Source organism: Folsomia candida, unplaced genomic scaffold, assembly GCF_002217175.1.
Source record: "Folsomia candida strain VU population unplaced genomic scaffold, ASM221717v1 Fcan01_Sc042, whole genome shotgun sequence".
In the NCBI taxonomy this organism is placed as follows: Eukaryota; Metazoa; Arthropoda; class Collembola; order Entomobryomorpha; family Isotomidae; genus Folsomia; species Folsomia candida.
Window position 1 is genome coordinate 336,745 of NW_019091234.1, and position 15,452 is coordinate 352,196.

The 15,452-nt window shown below is 44.2% G+C and overlaps 5 protein-coding genes across 6 annotated transcripts; all 5 read left to right on the plus strand.

The window, feature by feature from the left end:
- The first annotated feature begins 387 nt into the window (after nucleotides 1–387).
- Nucleotides 388–2,328, plus strand: LOC110861480 (protein FAM8A1). 2 transcript variants are annotated; one of them, XM_035844744.1, is made up of 6 exons: nucleotides 388–547; nucleotides 638–752; nucleotides 818–1,016; nucleotides 1,142–1,376; nucleotides 1,448–1,625; nucleotides 1,701–2,328. In XM_035844744.1, the coding sequence occupies exons 2-6, from the start codon at nucleotides 651–653 to the stop codon at nucleotides 2,034–2,036; spliced, it is 1,050 nt and encodes a 349-aa protein (XP_035700637.1). In that variant the 5' UTR covers nucleotides 388–547; nucleotides 638–650; the 3' UTR covers nucleotides 2,037–2,328. The 2 variants fall into 2 exon arrangements, with proteins under 2 accessions (XP_035700637.1, XP_021966287.1); XM_022110595.2 differs by having other exon boundaries at nucleotides 389–547; nucleotides 818–1,040.
- Nucleotides 2,329–2,466: 138 nt separating this feature from the next.
- Nucleotides 2,467–5,301, plus strand: LOC110861436 (sperm-associated antigen 1). The gene is made up of 5 exons (XM_022110543.2): nucleotides 2,467–3,138; nucleotides 3,215–3,407; nucleotides 3,488–3,647; nucleotides 3,717–3,923; nucleotides 3,984–5,301. The coding sequence occupies exons 2-5, from the start codon at nucleotides 3,235–3,237 to the stop codon at nucleotides 4,428–4,430; spliced, it is 987 nt and encodes a 328-aa protein (XP_021966235.1). The 5' UTR covers nucleotides 2,467–3,138; nucleotides 3,215–3,234; the 3' UTR covers nucleotides 4,431–5,301.
- Nucleotides 5,302–5,486: 185 nt separating this feature from the next.
- Nucleotides 5,487–7,572, plus strand: LOC110861536 (translation initiation factor IF-2). Its single transcript, XM_022110667.2, has 6 exons — nucleotides 5,487–5,784; nucleotides 5,887–5,978; nucleotides 6,302–6,468; nucleotides 6,535–6,633; nucleotides 6,722–6,870; nucleotides 6,941–7,572. Exons 1-6 carry the CDS (start codon nucleotides 5,675–5,677, stop codon nucleotides 7,377–7,379), a joined length of 1,056 nt encoding a protein of 351 aa, XP_021966359.1. The 5' UTR covers nucleotides 5,487–5,674; the 3' UTR covers nucleotides 7,380–7,572.
- Nucleotides 7,573–7,802: 230 nt separating this feature from the next.
- LOC110861534 (ABC transporter G family member 23) lies at nucleotides 7,803–12,804 on the plus strand. Its single transcript, XM_022110665.2, has 14 exons — nucleotides 7,803–9,164; nucleotides 9,246–9,533; nucleotides 9,597–9,756; nucleotides 9,821–9,911; nucleotides 9,979–10,111; nucleotides 10,177–10,296; nucleotides 10,359–11,028; nucleotides 11,124–11,301; nucleotides 11,399–11,514; nucleotides 11,617–11,687; nucleotides 11,751–11,981; nucleotides 12,044–12,165; nucleotides 12,408–12,568; nucleotides 12,650–12,804. The coding sequence occupies exons 1-14, from the start codon at nucleotides 9,142–9,144 to the stop codon at nucleotides 12,707–12,709; spliced, it is 2,424 nt and encodes an 807-aa protein (XP_021966357.2). The 5' UTR covers nucleotides 7,803–9,141; the 3' UTR covers nucleotides 12,710–12,804.
- Nucleotides 12,805–12,916: 112 nt separating this feature from the next.
- Nucleotides 12,917–14,506, plus strand: LOC110861535 (N-glycosylase/DNA lyase). Its single transcript, XM_022110666.2, has 5 exons — nucleotides 12,917–13,136; nucleotides 13,214–13,524; nucleotides 13,586–13,866; nucleotides 13,932–14,123; nucleotides 14,200–14,506. The coding sequence occupies exons 1-5, from the start codon at nucleotides 13,057–13,059 to the stop codon at nucleotides 14,368–14,370; spliced, it is 1,035 nt and encodes a 344-aa protein (XP_021966358.1). The 5' UTR covers nucleotides 12,917–13,056; the 3' UTR covers nucleotides 14,371–14,506.
- The last annotated feature ends 946 nt before the right edge of the window (nucleotides 14,507–15,452 follow it).

Here is a 15,452-nt window from a genome sequence, read left to right on the forward strand (position 1 = left end):
CTTGACCATCGTGAAATCGTAAAAAGTAAGTTTTATTTCTACTGAAATTACAATGCAAAAGATAGAATGATTCTCAAATCCAGGATTAGAGATGAATTAAATTTTGTATTTTCAAATCAAAGTATTTTACATACATGCACATACGATAATTTTGCATGGCAGCCCTTTGCACGAGGACGCACTTTCTGCTGACACCCATTTTCTGCCTCCTCTACACCATCCAGGACTATTACGACCAGTTTAGGGAGGGGCAGATCAGCTTACAAATTTTGGGATAATTCTCAATTTATTTAAACGAGGAGTATGGCTAATTAATTAATAATTATTTAATTAGTAATTACATGATACTGCATGGAATGAGGAGAGGACCGTTGTGGGGCTGCTGGAGATGTGAGCGGCAGTCTGGATTCTCTCTCCAACACGTCACAAACCAAAACAATCGACATTAATTAAACTCGTTCTTTCGCTTTCCATTTAATTTCTCGTGAAATTTTAGACTAATTAAATACAATAATTTCCACATTATTGGATTCCCATACGGCCACAGGTAAGTCGTACATTGTTGACAAATTGCTTCTACTCCTTCAACAAGTTGTACTGCACAAATAAGCTAAATTTATAATTTCCATACTTTTAGTAATTGATTCATCATGTTTCCGACCCCATCATCCCCAGCGGACGATGAGAGAAAGGACGGAAAACCAGAGACGATGAATGATTACTGCAAAAAGCTGGAAACTTGGTTGTGGCAGGTAAGTTCACTTATGTAACCGCGTGACCTAGTTCCGAAGTAATGCAATGATTTATTTCTCGACAGGCTTATCATCAACGTTCTCTTGCCACATCTGCTTACTTTACGGCACTCAGCAACTCACAAAACCCTTACTTTTACAACAACAACAACAACATTTACGGATATGGTATTGGTGTTCCGGACCCCAACAATCCTAATAATCTTCCTCCGCAATTCAACAATATCAACTTGCAAAATGCTGCTGCACAACAACAGCAAGCAGGCCAGCAAAGAATCATTCTTAACAGTTAGTTTAGCACCTTAACCTAATTATATTATCCTCTAAAACAAACAATTCTCAGTTTTTCTTGTGGCTGACAATTACTTTCTCTACGTTTGTAAATATAGATATACCTCGTGCCCAGCGTCAACCTCTCCTCATGTTCATGGCAGCAGCAGGGATTGCTCCACGAGCTGGAGCTGTTCCTCCTGGCACCACAACTACGACGACAGTATCCACGGCTGTTGTCGTCAAACTGGCGCCCGTATGGAAACGGTTTTTGGCAGAAGTTATCGATTTTTTGTTCCTTCTCGTTGTCAAACTCTTCATAACTTTTACCGTAATTGATACATTCGAACTAATGTGAGTTGGATTAGTTAAAATATACCAATTACTTCGTGGGAAGTCCACAGACTCACTTTTGTATTTCTCAGTGATTTGGACAACATTGACTTGGATGCTTTGCGTGGAGAAGGTGGTACGGCCGCCAACGGAGCTGATGCAGGTCAAACCGACGCCCAACTTCAAGGATTGTATGACATTGCACTCTCACTGACCTCGGAACTTCTCCTGCTTGAGCTGACACATCGAATTGTGGTCTGCTTCTTTGAGGTAAACTCATGAACTCTTTTACCCAGAAGAGCGGACAATAGTTAATTATACTAAATTTTATTTGATCCTGTTTAGGCCTACTGTTTGTGGAAGGCTGGAGGTACTCCTGGGAAGACGATGCTCGGACTTCGTGTCGTCCATGCCGTGGATATTCTTCCATTCTCGCCGCAGAGGAACAATGTCAACGTTAACAACAACAATCAACAACTTCCTTTTGGGTGGGACTTATCTGGTCCGAGCGTAATTGTCCGACCTGGGTCATATCTCACATTTCCACGCGCATTGCTTCGCTCGTGTCTCAAAAATTTTAGTCTCGCCTTCTTCTTTCCTTTGTGCTTCACCCTGTTCCATTTCGACAATTCGAGGACGCTATACGACCTAATGGCTCATTCACTCGTGGTCGAAATGTAACGTGCGTCTAGTCCATCAAAAGCGTAATGAAGATCAAGAAATTAATCCCGCTGACCCATTTTTGATGCATCGTTGAAAGTATTTTAATTCTATGAATTCTTCCACTACTTGTCAGCAAAGAACAAGAAGTACCTCTATTTATCTTTCTACTATTGTTGTGATAATAATGCAAGTTAGATGTGGTATCGTCAACCTACTTTCCCATTTGTCGATGAAACTTTTTGCAACACTAATTGTTTCAGTTATGAAAAAATATACAAAAGGGTAATGAATAAATGACATGTATAGGAAATTACAACGCAATCAAAATATTTATTTTGTATCTGGATGTCATCTATTGGGCTTTCTAACCAAGGGCCACTGCGCCCCATACATTTTTCCAATCTTGTACCAAAACTTGACCCAGCAAGAGCAACTCCCCGCATCGTCGTCGTCCTCGTCACTTTTTCCTCCGACAACTTCCTTTTCGTTCAGCCCCAGGCTTTTGTACTTTTGTGAAATTGATAGCTCCGGATTGTGCAGGATTCCTTGAATCTCTTTCACCTCACTCAGAAAGTCGTCGTCCTCGTCATAAAGCCCAAGAACGAGACGTGGCGATGGAAGACCTGCGAGATCTGCTCCTTCATCCAATACGGTCTCATCCTTGATTATCTGCTTCTGATGATCACTTCTGATATTATGTTGCTGATCTTCCCATGTGACAGTCTTCCTCCTTTCCCTCGGTATCGTAAAAGTGTAGTCGTTGTTGTCCAGCACTTTTCTCCTGAGTGGAACGTAACCAAAGTGGGAGGGGTCGTTAAGAAATGCAATTTTCTTCTGTGGGTTCTTTGGCATCTTTAAAATGCTGGGTCTTTGCTGTACTTCAACGTAGAGAGTCTCAAACTTGGTCGTTGTCTTTGGTGAACGCCACGACGTGCTTTTGATATGAACATGGTCGAATGGGATCTTGAGACTTCATCACTCTTGCCTTTTTCCTTCGGGTAGGGAGAGAAAAAAATACTCGACAAAGCTCACGGCATCTTTGGTACCATTGACAACGTGGTTGAACCATTTGAGAATACCGGCAAATCGAGTGATATGCAGTCCGCTTGATCAATAAAAGGTGGGTATGAATGATTGGACTTTTTTAATTTATTCATCTCTACCGCTAGTAAAGCTGTGACTGTTAACTCGTTCAGTTTAATTGTACCTTCAAAAAATGCTGGAGAAGGTTGATCCAAACGGGAGCGAGTGCAACAATGAAGATACTAGAGTTCCAAAAAAGATATCTTTGCGCAAGAAGTTCGACATCCCTTTGGAACACTTGGACTTTGCCTATGTTCAAAAATGCACCGATGTTCGAGAACTGGAGAAAATCTTGAAGATCTTAAGGTACTTTTTCTGCTCTACTCAATTTTCATATTATGTATTCGCCACTAAAATTACCGCATTTGTTTTATTTGAAATTTCAGATCTGGTGAGGAAGGTTATTTCCCACAACTGATTTCCTGTGTGGAGGAACGCATTAAGACGTTGGATCCGGGGAACCATCTCCTCCGTGTCGACATTCCTGTCCTTTACCCCGCAGATTTGGATAAGGAGGAAAGAGAACACATTCTCAGCGACATTTCTGTAAAAAATCCATCATTCATTCTGGGCAGAACTATGTAGTGTTGTGCTGAGGAGGCAATATATTTGCAGGAGTGGGTCCACACAATGTCCACGGCGTCAAAATCAGCGAGGAATCCTGTCCCAAAGAGCATATTTCAGGACGAAGGTCTTGGCTCGTACTTTGGTCAAGGTGATGGTCAAACTATCCCCATTCGAGGGCAGGATAGGCAAGAAGCATCCGCCAACAAGATCAGTCATGAAAGCAACACCAGCAGTGCGGAGACCACAAAGTCGCAGGTGTAAAATTCCCTTTAAAAATATTGTAATACTTATTTGAACGAGTCATGATAATTTAAGTGTCAGAGGAATTCCCAACGCATAAAATCCTGGGAATATGAGAAATGGGACAAGTTTGACGTGGACGAAGAATTGGCACGGATGGAAGTGACAGACATGCAAGTTGCAGAATGGGAGAAAGTGAGCAAACCAAAAATCCAACTGCAGCAGAAAAATGTGGAGAAGCTGATGCGAAATGAGACTGACAAAGTACAGACTGCTGCTAAATTTGACACTAATGTGACTGCAAACATAATCGCCCACTCTTCGTCGTCATCACGATCCCCGTGGGAAGTTGGTCGGCCTTCATTCGTGGAAGAACTCTCGGGGGGACCAGAGTCGTCACCTGTCCCCATCCAGCCAACGACGACGACGACTAAACCATCATTGTCCGCCACCCAACCAAAGCAGCAGCAGCAACATCGTCGCGTCCGCATACAAATTGAAGACGTAAATATTCCATTTTAACTGGAGTTGGAAATGTTCCTTGTACCCAATTGCTTCCTTTAATTCTTTCATTTTGTGATGATGACGATGACGATGTGCGAATAAATTGGTTCCGCTCCAATGTTCTCAATAAATGGGGCGGTACAAATCACTCAATTCTTGACCCTAATCACCTGCTCCTTCTGAGAATCCTTTGTTGTTTGTTGGCTGACTCACGTCACAAGGTCAGCACTGACCCCAAATACTAGTGCCAACCCATTCCGCTAATATCCAACCAGCAGCCTGGAATTGTGAATGGAAAAGAGGAAAGCAAACTGGTGGAATGTCTGCGTGTGTATGTGAAAAAAAGAAAGTCGTTCTTTGTACTTTCTCCCTTGGTAGTGGTGGAAATGGGCCCGTATGACCAATTAATCAGCCGCACACACATCGACGACCATGAGATGTATACATTTCCCTGTATCGAAGCTATGCAGCAGAAAAGGAAGGAAATTAGGACTGTCAACTATGCCATAAAGGAGCAAAGTACGCGTAGGCTCGTACAATACGAAGCGGAGAAGAATGCTTTCCCCGGTCCTTGCATATTGCTCTCTCCGCCTTAATATGCTTCATGTACGGTTAAAACGGTGGTGTTGTTGGTGTGTCGTTCATTTTTTAAATCTGGTTAGCATGCAAACGCTCGATTTCCTTGTGGATCGATTCCCCCTTTTTCAAGCCAACGACAAAGAACGCTTCATTATTTCCTCGCCTCTTGCTGCTAAATCTCTTGCTCATTTTCTATGCCTTTCTTTTTTGGTGGTCTGGTGGAATGCCTGCGTATGATGTAGGCATGCACGTATGTACATAAGGTACGGATGCAAATATGTACGTATACATATAATGCCCTGCCCGTGAATTCCGTGTTTTGTTGCTGCTGTTGCTGGTGGTGTTTGAGAAACTAGGCCGGATGGGGTCGACCCATTGTTTCCCTCTTCAATTTAGGCCACTTGAACTAGATGACCTCCATTGATAAGAAGAGTAAGAAGTGGAAGCAAGAGCAGCAGACCCCACAAAACCTAAACCGAATAAGCTTAGCTATGTGCTAGTTTTGAGAGTTGAAGTGTTTCATCTTGCGCAATAAGAATAAATCCAAGCGGGGTCGAGGACAAGTGTTGAATGAAAATCAGATTCCTTTCTTGGTCCACTCCAATCCCAGTTCTACCTTCGTCATCGGCGGATCTCACCTTTTTCCTCGGCCAAGCGACTAACTCAGCGGTTGCATCGTCAGGATGCAGTATCACCCCAGCATACGGTATGACCTCGAGAAGATGCAGTATCATCCCAGGTATGACGAACTCGATCTCCTCCGAGCGGAGTTAGATCAAGAGGACCGAATCAGGTACGTAAATGCACATGATCCCATACTTAGGATCATGTTAGAATCATCCGTAGTACTAATTTGTCAATTGCACCCCAAATTCTGACCCAAGTATGCTCGCAGAGAGTCCTTGGAATGGTCGAACGGCGAGATGGAGCGGTCAGTGGCGGAGTTGGAGCAGTACGTTCGGGAATTGGATGAAGGCCAGAAAGGAAGTGCGTACCATTAGCATCTTGCCAAAAAATTGATTCAATTGAAATCACACTTGTAACGTTTGTTTGGCGAGCCGATCCACGCGACTCTAAAAAATCGTGAAGCGGTCCACCTGGCTCTAAATAAACTCGATCCAAGTTCCGAGCCACCTGGCTTTAAAATATTGCTAGGTGATCCCGATCCACGGCTCGATCTTGTCCGCTCGAGTTTTTTGACTCATAATTCGCCATTTTCGCCAAGTGTGATTGAAATCTCAATTTCCCTGATTTCTTGAAACACGGTGAATTTAATACATTTTTAATTAATAATTGAATGCATTTCTTAGTCGACGACAACGAGTGGAAGGTGAGATTCGAGTCACAAACTGCTCTTAACAAGCAGCTCAGCGAGCAAAAGGATTGGCTCGAGACGGAATTGGCTGAAGCTAGGCGGAAATTGACGACAGGCTCGTATCCAGAAGCCATGAACTTTAATTTGGACGCTCTCACGGAGGTGCTAGCTTAACCTTTATTTAATCGAATACTCATCGTTTTGACCATTCGAATAAATTGTGTGCAGGCCGAGTTACTCCGCCTCGTGAAGCACTTGGAGCGGATGAGGAACGATTTTTACAGCACTTTGAGAGACACGGAATGGAAGTTGGACAAGGAGTCAAAGGTATGCAGATTATTACTATATGCTGTTTATTACTTTATACGATAAATATTTCCACTAATGATTGACTCGTCTTAATAAATTTCCGCAGGAGTTTCACCATTTTGACGAAATGCGTCGAGTCTACAAAGCCGATCTCAAACATGCAAACGCTTCCATCGAGCGCTTAAAGCTTGGCGGAGTGTTGGACTCGTCGGGGATGGTGAGCCCCCTCTACCCACCCGGATACTTCAGATGGCTGTACGTGCTTTCATCCAAGTCACATGCACTCTATCCGTTTGTGACCTATATAAATTACATGAAATTGCAGTGAGACGCATACTCCAGCCCCGCCGGGTGGAAGCAAGTCCAAGTCACCCTCCCGAAAAGGAGGTCATCACTCCAAGGACCGACGTGGCGGGGGAGGAGAACGGAGCCCCAGCCGGAGCCCAACTCGGAGCAAGAGTCGCGGTGAGAAGAAGGGCGAAGGTGGTGGCGGAAGGAAGGCAGTGGCACAGCCAGCAGCCCCCGCGTCGGACGAGGAGCCCGTGACCACGCCCACGAAGAGTGAGGTGGAGGGTGACGAGGGGGTGTCGGAGGAGGAACTGGAGCCACCCAGGAGACCCGACCCATCGCCGAGTCGGAAGGGGAAGGGCGGTGAGGGGCGTGGTGGGGGGGAAGAGAGCTCATCGAAAGAAGGGGGACCGTCCCCCTCGAAGGGGAAACGGGACGGGAGCAGGGAACGGGCTGAACGGGCATCAAACGAATAATATTTCTCTCGATAATAAACACCACCAAACCATTTCTAGTCCAACTACCAATATTTTTGTAACATAGTCAATAGTATATGCAACGCAGTGACTAACCATTCGAACTAATGAAGCCTTTACTCTTACCATAATGTTGTACACCAAGAATTGCATAATTCCAGCTATAATTATAAAAATCATTGATTCAAACCGAGTTGTTTAAGGTACACACGTTGCATTTTTTTGGCATTCCTCACTTAATCTGCCTCTGGTGCGCATCATTTTGTGTTCCAGAGTAATAATGGTAATGCAGGTACAAATCGATGGATGAAATTGGGATAAAAATTATAACCTGAAACTCAACAATCACCGCCTAAAAAGTGCATTGGGTATATGCACTAATAATCACATGCATTAATATGCATATGATTATAGTTTATATAGTTTATAGCTTATATAGTTTGCATATAGTTTATATAATATATAAACTGGGTGTACAATGTTGTGCTTTGAGGCACGTGATGCAATTATAATTTACAATGCCAGAGAAAAGACAAGGTGGACAAATTCCTGCTCCCAGTGACATTATCGAAGCATTTTTAAGTCTCATCCAGCCAGACGGCACGTACATATGCAGGCTTGGAAGCAGACAACAGGGCCAAGAATAGTGCAAAGTTTTGTTATATAAGTAAAATTCACAGCCATTAAAATACTTACCACGTAGTCTGATCTCATCTCAAAATGGTTACATAAAGTGTTGCAGGCAGTGCCCGAATGTACATGTGTATGCCCAGTGTTTTTTTGGATCTGGAGGATAACAACCATTTTTATTGCCAAAACCACTTTTTCTTCCATTTCTTACATCTTGTATCGTGTCAAACAATATGCTTGATCACATTTTCGCAATATAAATACATAGGCTTACTTATTAGTTGTGCCTACATGTATAGTTATCCATGTATGAGTTCAAGTTTTGCCAAGTGGACTACCTCGATTAAAAAACTGCACTCGCTTCTCACTCTATGAAAATGGACTTGCTATCCCAAAACTGCTAATGACATACGATATTAGTCACTAAACTACACGCAAATATAAAAAATAAACGAAACATGACAAAATCATTAAGAAATTTGGCTGAGAAAGTTTCCCACAAGCTCAGAAAGGCGTCTTTACTCCTTGAGACCGACCACACATTCACAAGTTTATTATTATATGCATGAAAATACCTATAAATTTGGTGAGAAATAGACAAAAACTATCCTCTACACACAACGCAACGTACGTTCATACGTACAAATGCAAGCCGATTCAGTGCAGGATGCATGTGTACATATTTACCTGTGTTGCTCCCAATTTTAGTCCATTCGTGATTAGGAAGAATAAATTGCCGACAAAATATAATTATGTACAAGATCTCCGTGTCTTTGTTACGAGTTCCTCCTCATGTCTAAACGGTGTGTCCAATAAGTAATAATAGGCACAGCCTCGAGTTTTTCATGATATATAACGAAAACGAAACTGGTTTTCCTTACCAAATCCATGCATGGAAATTTTCATGGAAAATGAATGTAGCAAGATATCTGTTCTCGCCTGGTCAGGTTGTTGTAATACATGTTCTCACCAAGGAATGAATACCTACACGGTTGACCAGCGTTGAACTACTCGTGCACCAACAGGCATCTCTTTACTCAGGCGTTGCATGTTCATGGAGAAGAGGTCACCAGAAGAACATACAGCAACTTTTTTATAGTAAAGGGTTCGAAAAGGAGTCAAAAATATTTTAATGGACGTTATACCAGATGAACAGTAAATCACTCAAATTTCGATAATTCAATTTCATACGAAATTCTCATGAGGTTGGATAAAAGATGTTTAACGATTTTTTAGAGCTGCGGGGCACAACGGTCCCACTCGGCTCGTTTCTTACGCCCGGGTGAACGTGGCCTTCGACGAGGAGTCTCCCGTCGTAAAATATGCTCGGAGAGAAAGCCTGCTCAGTGAGAAGAGTTCGCAGGCGTCGGAAAAGTTTTGTCCTCCGAGTGAAAAAACTGGCAACTTTCGAGCCATTCCAGTCTCCGGAGGCGTTGTGCGAGTTCGAGGGGCCTACAAACGGTATGGACGGAGTGGACCCTTCGTTCTGAATAATTTTGCAATGACGATGGAAAAGGGAACCATGTAAGCAGTACTTTTCGCAAAATATGTAAGTGGTCACCAATTTAATGCCATTTGTATTTGCAGATACAGCCTCCTGGGCAGCTCAGGGTGCGGTAAGACCACAGCGCTCACCTGCATTTTGGGCATGCGAAATCTGGATAAGGGGACGATTTCTGTTTTTGGCAAGCATCCTGGTAGCGATGGAAGCGAGGTGCCGGGAATTCGCGTGGGCTATATGCCGCAGGCAAGCTCTAATAGTCACTGAAATATTCATTTGAACAAGTTGACACTGAATTTTTGAACCACAGGAGATCGCTCTCCACCACCAGTTCACCATTGACGAAACGCTTCGCTACTACGCCGCCTTGTTTGGCATGAGTAACTCGGAGATGAGAGAAGGTATTTTGCTATTGTGGAAGGATGATGCAACTCTTAATACTGTTTTTTACTTCCTGCGTCATATCAGCTCGTGAATATATCATGTCCTTCCTCGACCTCCATGATGAGAGTCGACGCGTCCAAGATCTGTCTTCTGGTCAACAGCGCCGTGTTTCCCTCGCCGTTGCTCTCATCCATTCGCCCGAACTCGTCATTCTTGAGTATGAAAAGTGCATCTAACATATCCAATTAGAAAGTTAGAATTATTAGACGAATGTAATTGTAGTGAGCCCACCGTTGGCGTTGACGCCTTATTGCGTGAGAAAATATGGGAGCATTTGACCTGGTTGGTGAAGGAGCAGGGAACCAGCGTGATAATCACGACGCATTATATTGAGGAAGCCCGGTAACTATCTAAATATCCGTGCTCGAAACATGGCATTCTTCTCATTGCCACTACTTGCTTAGGCACTCTAACATGATTGGGATCATGCGAGGGGGGCGTCTCCTCGCAGAGAACGATCCCGACACACTGCTCGCCCATTACAACGCCACTCTCTTGGAAGACGTCGTGCTCCGGTTGTGCCGAAGCGACGAGGAGGTTCCGTCCGGAAAGGAAAAGTCACTCCCGAACGGTAACGGGCACTACAAAGCTCTGGAGAAAAAGCCTGAACCGATCGCGGAGGAGGACGACAACTCTTCCACGAAGGAAAAACCGTCGTCCCGACGAGGCTCAGAAGCTTGGTCGCGACGCTCCTCCGTCTACAACAACGTTGAAGTGGAACGGAAACAAGGCTATCTTAGATCCCTGGTTCGAATTCGAGGGCTCATTCTGAAAAATATTTTCGTCATGTGGCGGAACATCTTCCTTGTCCTCTTCATGATCATGACGCCCAGCTTCATGGTGCTCCTCATCTGCAATGGGATTGGCAACGAGCCACGCCCCCTCACCTTGGGCGTCGTCAATCACGAGTCAAACTTCTCCAACTGTCTGGAGTACGCGACTTGGAGGGAGGCGGACTTTGGGAGTGGGAGCGGAAATGGGAGTGGGGAGGAGGAAGTCGACCTCGAAGAAGGCTGCGACTTGGACTTCCTGAGCTGCAAATTTCTCGCCAGAATACCGGATGATGTCATTTTGGTATTTACTATATATGCATTGGAATTGTCTCACTTTTGAAGTCTTGATATTGATAGTGATTTTCTGAGTAAGGGATTTTTATTGTGTGCGTGTAGAAAGAGTACGTTTCTGAATCCGAAGCGACGAAAGGAGTGAAAGCGGGGGTAATTTGGGGATACATTTCCATTCCGGAGGGATACTCTGACCACGTGTATGCGAGAACGGCGACTGGCAACCGGGTGGACGAGGAGGCGTTGGATGGCTCATTTATCACGTATCAGTTGGACATGACGAGTAATTAGTTGTTGAACTGAATGAAATGCTAGAAAAAATTATTTATGTAGCTTGTCGCTCTCACTGCACTGCACGACCTTTACCCTTTTTTCTGTAGGTAAAATGGTGACCGGATTCATAAAGAAGACGCTTGGTGACTCTTTCGAAGAGTTCATAAAAATTATGCTCAAGAACTGCGGGATAAACGAGAAATTGGGAGACAGGCCGGTCAGGGTACGTTACGGTCTCTGGTATTTTTCTCGAATATGTAAACTTGACGTTATTCCGTCCAAGATCTAAATTCCTTCATTTTCATTCCGTGTGCTTATTTTACAGGCGTTGGAACCTATTTACGGATCGGACGACACCGACCTTCGAGAATTTATTGCGCCAAGTCTTCTCGTTGGGTATGCAAAGTAACATCTTTTATGAAGAAGCTAGGCAAACCAACAATTTGACTTGTATTGCAGCTTCCTTTTCTTCTTCCCCCTCTGCTCCTCGTCCGTCCAGTTCGTGTACGACAGGAAGCAAGGCACACTTTTAAGGGCTCGAGTGGCTGGCGTTAGCACTTCAGAAATCATGATTTCCTACTTTGTCACCGACGGTGTGGTCCTCATCGTTCAGCTCGCCCTGTCCCTGGCCATCATCATCGTCCTGTTTGGCTTCCAAGTCCGAGGCTCCCTCCCACTTCTCGTCCTTCAGTATGAAACAAGTATTTCAGCACAATAATCCACCTTTGATTTTAATGAGAACTGTGACCTAGGTATTTTCTGATGGGTCTGGGCGGCGTGTCGGCCGGATTTCTTCTCGCATCCATTTGCACGGAGGAAGTGGAAGCTGTCCTCCTCGCCATGGCCTCTTTCTTCCCCAACTTTCTCCTTTCTGGTAATTTTGACCCCCAATCCCCCTGGTGTGACCTATGTACCCCATGTTATATTTAACACCGGAAGGATAAGATGACCCCCCCTTAAGTCGATCACGTGTTCTTTGCAAAATCCCTAAACAAACCAAGTAGCAATTAACTAATTTTCATTATATGACGCCGCTCGCAATATCTTGCTAAAACTTGTCATGCCAAAAATGGTAACACTTCTGATGCGCGAATAAATGACGTGTAATTGTGACAGGACTGCTATGGCCGATTGAGGGTATGCCTTACTGGATGCAATACATGACATACGTACTCCCTGCCACATTTCCGGGCGAAACGGTGCGCTCAATTCTGAGTCGCGGGTGGGGACTGACACATATTCGAGTATGGCCAGGATTTGCAGCTTCCATAATCTGGGTAAACTCTCTTCCTCATTAGCAAATGTTAGTGGCTGGTTTGTGAAATTCAGAAGCCTTAATTTGTTTTCTCATTCAACAGCTCTTTGCTTATTGGGGCGCCACGTTGGCGATACACAAGATCGTTCTTAGTAGAAAGTAGTAGCTCTTTAATTTAATTAATGTACCAGTATACGATTTCAATTTAATTGAGCTTAGACGAACAAGAGGGGTCAATAAAGTACAGTTTTATGTTCATTCTTTGTGCATTAGAATCATATAAATATCCACTGATAGTTTCATAGCGTGCGTGGGTAAACAGAGAGACTGGTTGTGATTGTCAAACCAATAAAATAACCGGGAATAAAAGCTCACAAGTTGATCGAGTCATTTATTGTTCACTGAAGAATGCTCAGAGTTTCCTATAGTACGTAAATAAACATTACTAAATTCGGTTGTAAAAGTCAGAGAAGAAACGGCAGCATTCGAGGGGAGCGAACTCTATTCGAAATGGGGCTGTCGGGATCGTTGGCGCTGTCACTGGCAGAACTGGACATTGCGAAGGTGCTCATGTGCGGGCAAAGCTTTCGGTATTAACATTTTCATTTTGATTTAGAAACACTTCTTGACTTCATTGTGCTTAATTTTTCCTGCGTCTCCTTTGCAGATGGAGAGTGGAGGGAGACGAGCATTTGGGTGTGTTTGCTGGTCGTCTCTGGGGACTGAAACAAACCCCCACGCACCTCCACTACCGTGTTTTGCTCCCCAAAAGTGGCGATGGTGAGGACGATGATGTCGAGCCATGTCTCAGGCGCTACTTCCAACTTGACGTCTCGCTCCCTCCCCTCTACGCCACCTGGGCGAAAAAGGATCCCAAGTTTGCAGGGTTGGGTGACGAGTGGGGCGGAATTCGAATTTTGGCTCAAGACCCGATTGAAACTATTTTTGCCTTTATCTGCTCTTCCAACAACCATATTGGTATGTAATAAAGTGAATATAATTAGCTAGCTGGTACACAAATTTATCTCGTTATTTATAGGTCGAATCTCCAGCATGGTTGAGAAGCTGGCAAGATTTTACGGAGATGTGATTGGAGTTTGGGATGACCGAACATATTATAATTTTCCTCGAGTGGAAGCTCTTGTCGGTGTGGAGGCGAAACTACGCTCTGAAGCGTTCGGTTATCGGGCTGGCTACATTTCAGCCACAGCGCAAAAAATCGTCGATTCCGGAGGGGTGTCCTGGGTGGAAGGTTTGAGGGGGAAAGACTATGAAGATGCTAGGGCACAGCTGCAGACACTGACCGGCGTGGGTCGAAAGGTGACTCAGAAATGACTACCGAATTAAATAGGTTTATAAATATACGATTATGTATGTATTTGCAGGTAGCAGACTGCATTTGTTTGATGAGCTTAGGATTTCCGGCCACCATTCCCGTCGACACGCACATCCATCAAGTCGCAAAGACCTACTTACCACATCTCACCAAGGCCAAGACTCTCAACGACAAGGTGTACAGCGAGATTACGACATTCTTCAAAGAACTCTACGGCCCCTACGCAGGCTGGGCACACTCGGTAAGCAAACTCAACGAACTCTATCTGCACACAATTGTATTATTTAGAAGTACTACATGAGGCATTGTTATTGCAGGTTCTGTTTGCATCCACACTTCGCCACCTCCAGACTGAAAAGAACAATAAGACTGACCTCGAGAAGAAGAAGACGCCGGCGACAAAGAAGCCATCTCCTGAATCTCATCAAGAAACGACGGACACGCAACTTCAAGCACCTCAAAAGAAACGAAACAGAACAAAAAGGTAATAAGTACAGCAATGTCGTAGACTGAAATATATAATACTCGCATTTACCGAGCTGATGGAATGGTGGGGAGTAAAAATAAAAGTGTACACGATGAATGAAATTACTTCTGTGATGCAATAAACGTGATAAAAGTGAAGGAGTAGCTTCAACTTTGCTTTCCCCACCGCCATGCATTCGTTCTTCCATTTGGAACATCTCCATAGGCAGGAAAGTCAGCCAAGTCGGTGTATGTAATATGCAAAAGTGAATGGCCACCAGCAATTCAAATCACCATAAAGCCCACCTTCTTGCTTGGATTGAATATATCTGCCCTGCATGACTGGGAAATTGCATTACTTGTAAAATTGTCCCTCGGGACGTGCATGATGCTGTTGCACTCACATTATGCTGTCATGTAATAATACCGGACCATCGAAATACACTTCTTCCTTCCTCTCATCCCATGAGTTCAACTCACTCACATACCGTCGACAAAGTAATGTAAAATAGCGATATGAAAATAAGAAGTTGATGAAAAATGGAAAAGTGTTCCCTTCTTCTTTGCCACCCTCTCCTCTCCCTTTTTGTCCTCCTCCCTCCTTGAACAAATCCTCACATTAAGACCCGGATATGAGGCTTCCTACCCTCCCCCGCTCCACTATGAAACACTATATGAAATAAAATCGGGATCATGGCAGCCCCATTCACCCAGCCCGTTCAGTTCCATGCCTTCCTTCCTTCCACATGATTGGGCTTCAATCGAATCTTGAACAGCTTTCTCCCACCGCTGTCCCCCGCATCCATCCATCGCCTCCACATCACCACCACCTCCACGTCTTTGTTTACCTTTCTCACATTCTTTTTCCTTCTCTGTTTGCTCTGGAATTTTGGTCGGAGAGAAAAGTATACAAGTGTTTACGCAGGCAGGGTGAAAGTTGTTGGCATCATGCTCCGTAAAAGAGGGGGCAGGGAGGAAATTGAAATTTTTAGAAATGAGTGAACCGCACGTCTCTGGGGACGGCTTAGAATTAAAGTGAACAGCTCCCAGACAGCCACTCAACCATTTCATCATCATTTCATAAACATGATGGGTCGTAGGAGGA

Coding starts and splice junctions, on each gene's coding strand:
- LOC110861534 (XM_022110665.2), top strand. CDS start 9,142: ATGGACGTTATACCAGATGAACA. Junction 10,297..10,358: donor CATTATATTGAGGAAGCCCG/GTAACTATCTAA, acceptor CTACTTGCTTAG/GCACTCTAACATGATTGGGA. Junction 11,029..11,123: donor TACCGGATGATGTCATTTTG/GTATTTACTATA, acceptor GTGTGCGTGTAG/AAAGAGTACGTTTCTGAATC.
- LOC110861436 (XM_022110543.2), top strand. CDS start 3,235: ATGCTGGAGAAGGTTGATCCAAACGGGAGCGAGTGCAACAATGAAGAT. Junction 3,408..3,487: donor AAAATCTTGAAGATCTTAAG/GTACTTTTTCTG, acceptor TTGAAATTTCAG/ATCTGGTGAGGAAGGTTATT. Junction 3,648..3,716: donor ACATTCTCAGCGACATTTCT/GTAAAAAATCCA, acceptor ATATATTTGCAG/GAGTGGGTCCACACAATGTC.
- LOC110861535 (XM_022110666.2), top strand. CDS start 13,057: ATGGGGCTGTCGGGATCGTTGGCGCTGTCACTGGCAGAACTGGACATT. Junction 13,137..13,213: donor ATGTGCGGGCAAAGCTTTCG/GTATTAACATTT, acceptor TCTCCTTTGCAG/ATGGAGAGTGGAGGGAGACG. Junction 13,525..13,585: donor CTCTTCCAACAACCATATTG/GTATGTAATAAA, acceptor CGTTATTTATAG/GTCGAATCTCCAGCATGGTT.
- LOC110861480 (XM_022110595.2), top strand. CDS start 651: ATGTTTCCGACCCCATCATCCCCAGCGGACGATGAGAGAAAGGACGGA. Junction 1,041..1,141: donor GCAAAGAATCATTCTTAACA/GTTAGTTTAGCA, acceptor TTGTAAATATAG/ATATACCTCGTGCCCAGCGT. Junction 1,377..1,447: donor ATTGATACATTCGAACTAAT/GTGAGTTGGATT, acceptor TGTATTTCTCAG/TGATTTGGACAACATTGACT.
- LOC110861536 (XM_022110667.2), top strand. CDS start 5,675: ATGCAGTATCACCCCAGCATACGGTATGACCTCGAGAAGATGCAGTAT. Junction 5,979..6,301: donor GGATGAAGGCCAGAAAGGAA/GTGCGTACCATT, acceptor TGCATTTCTTAG/TCGACGACAACGAGTGGAAG. Junction 6,871..6,940: donor CCCGGATACTTCAGATGGCT/GTACGTGCTTTC, acceptor ATGAAATTGCAG/TGAGACGCATACTCCAGCCC.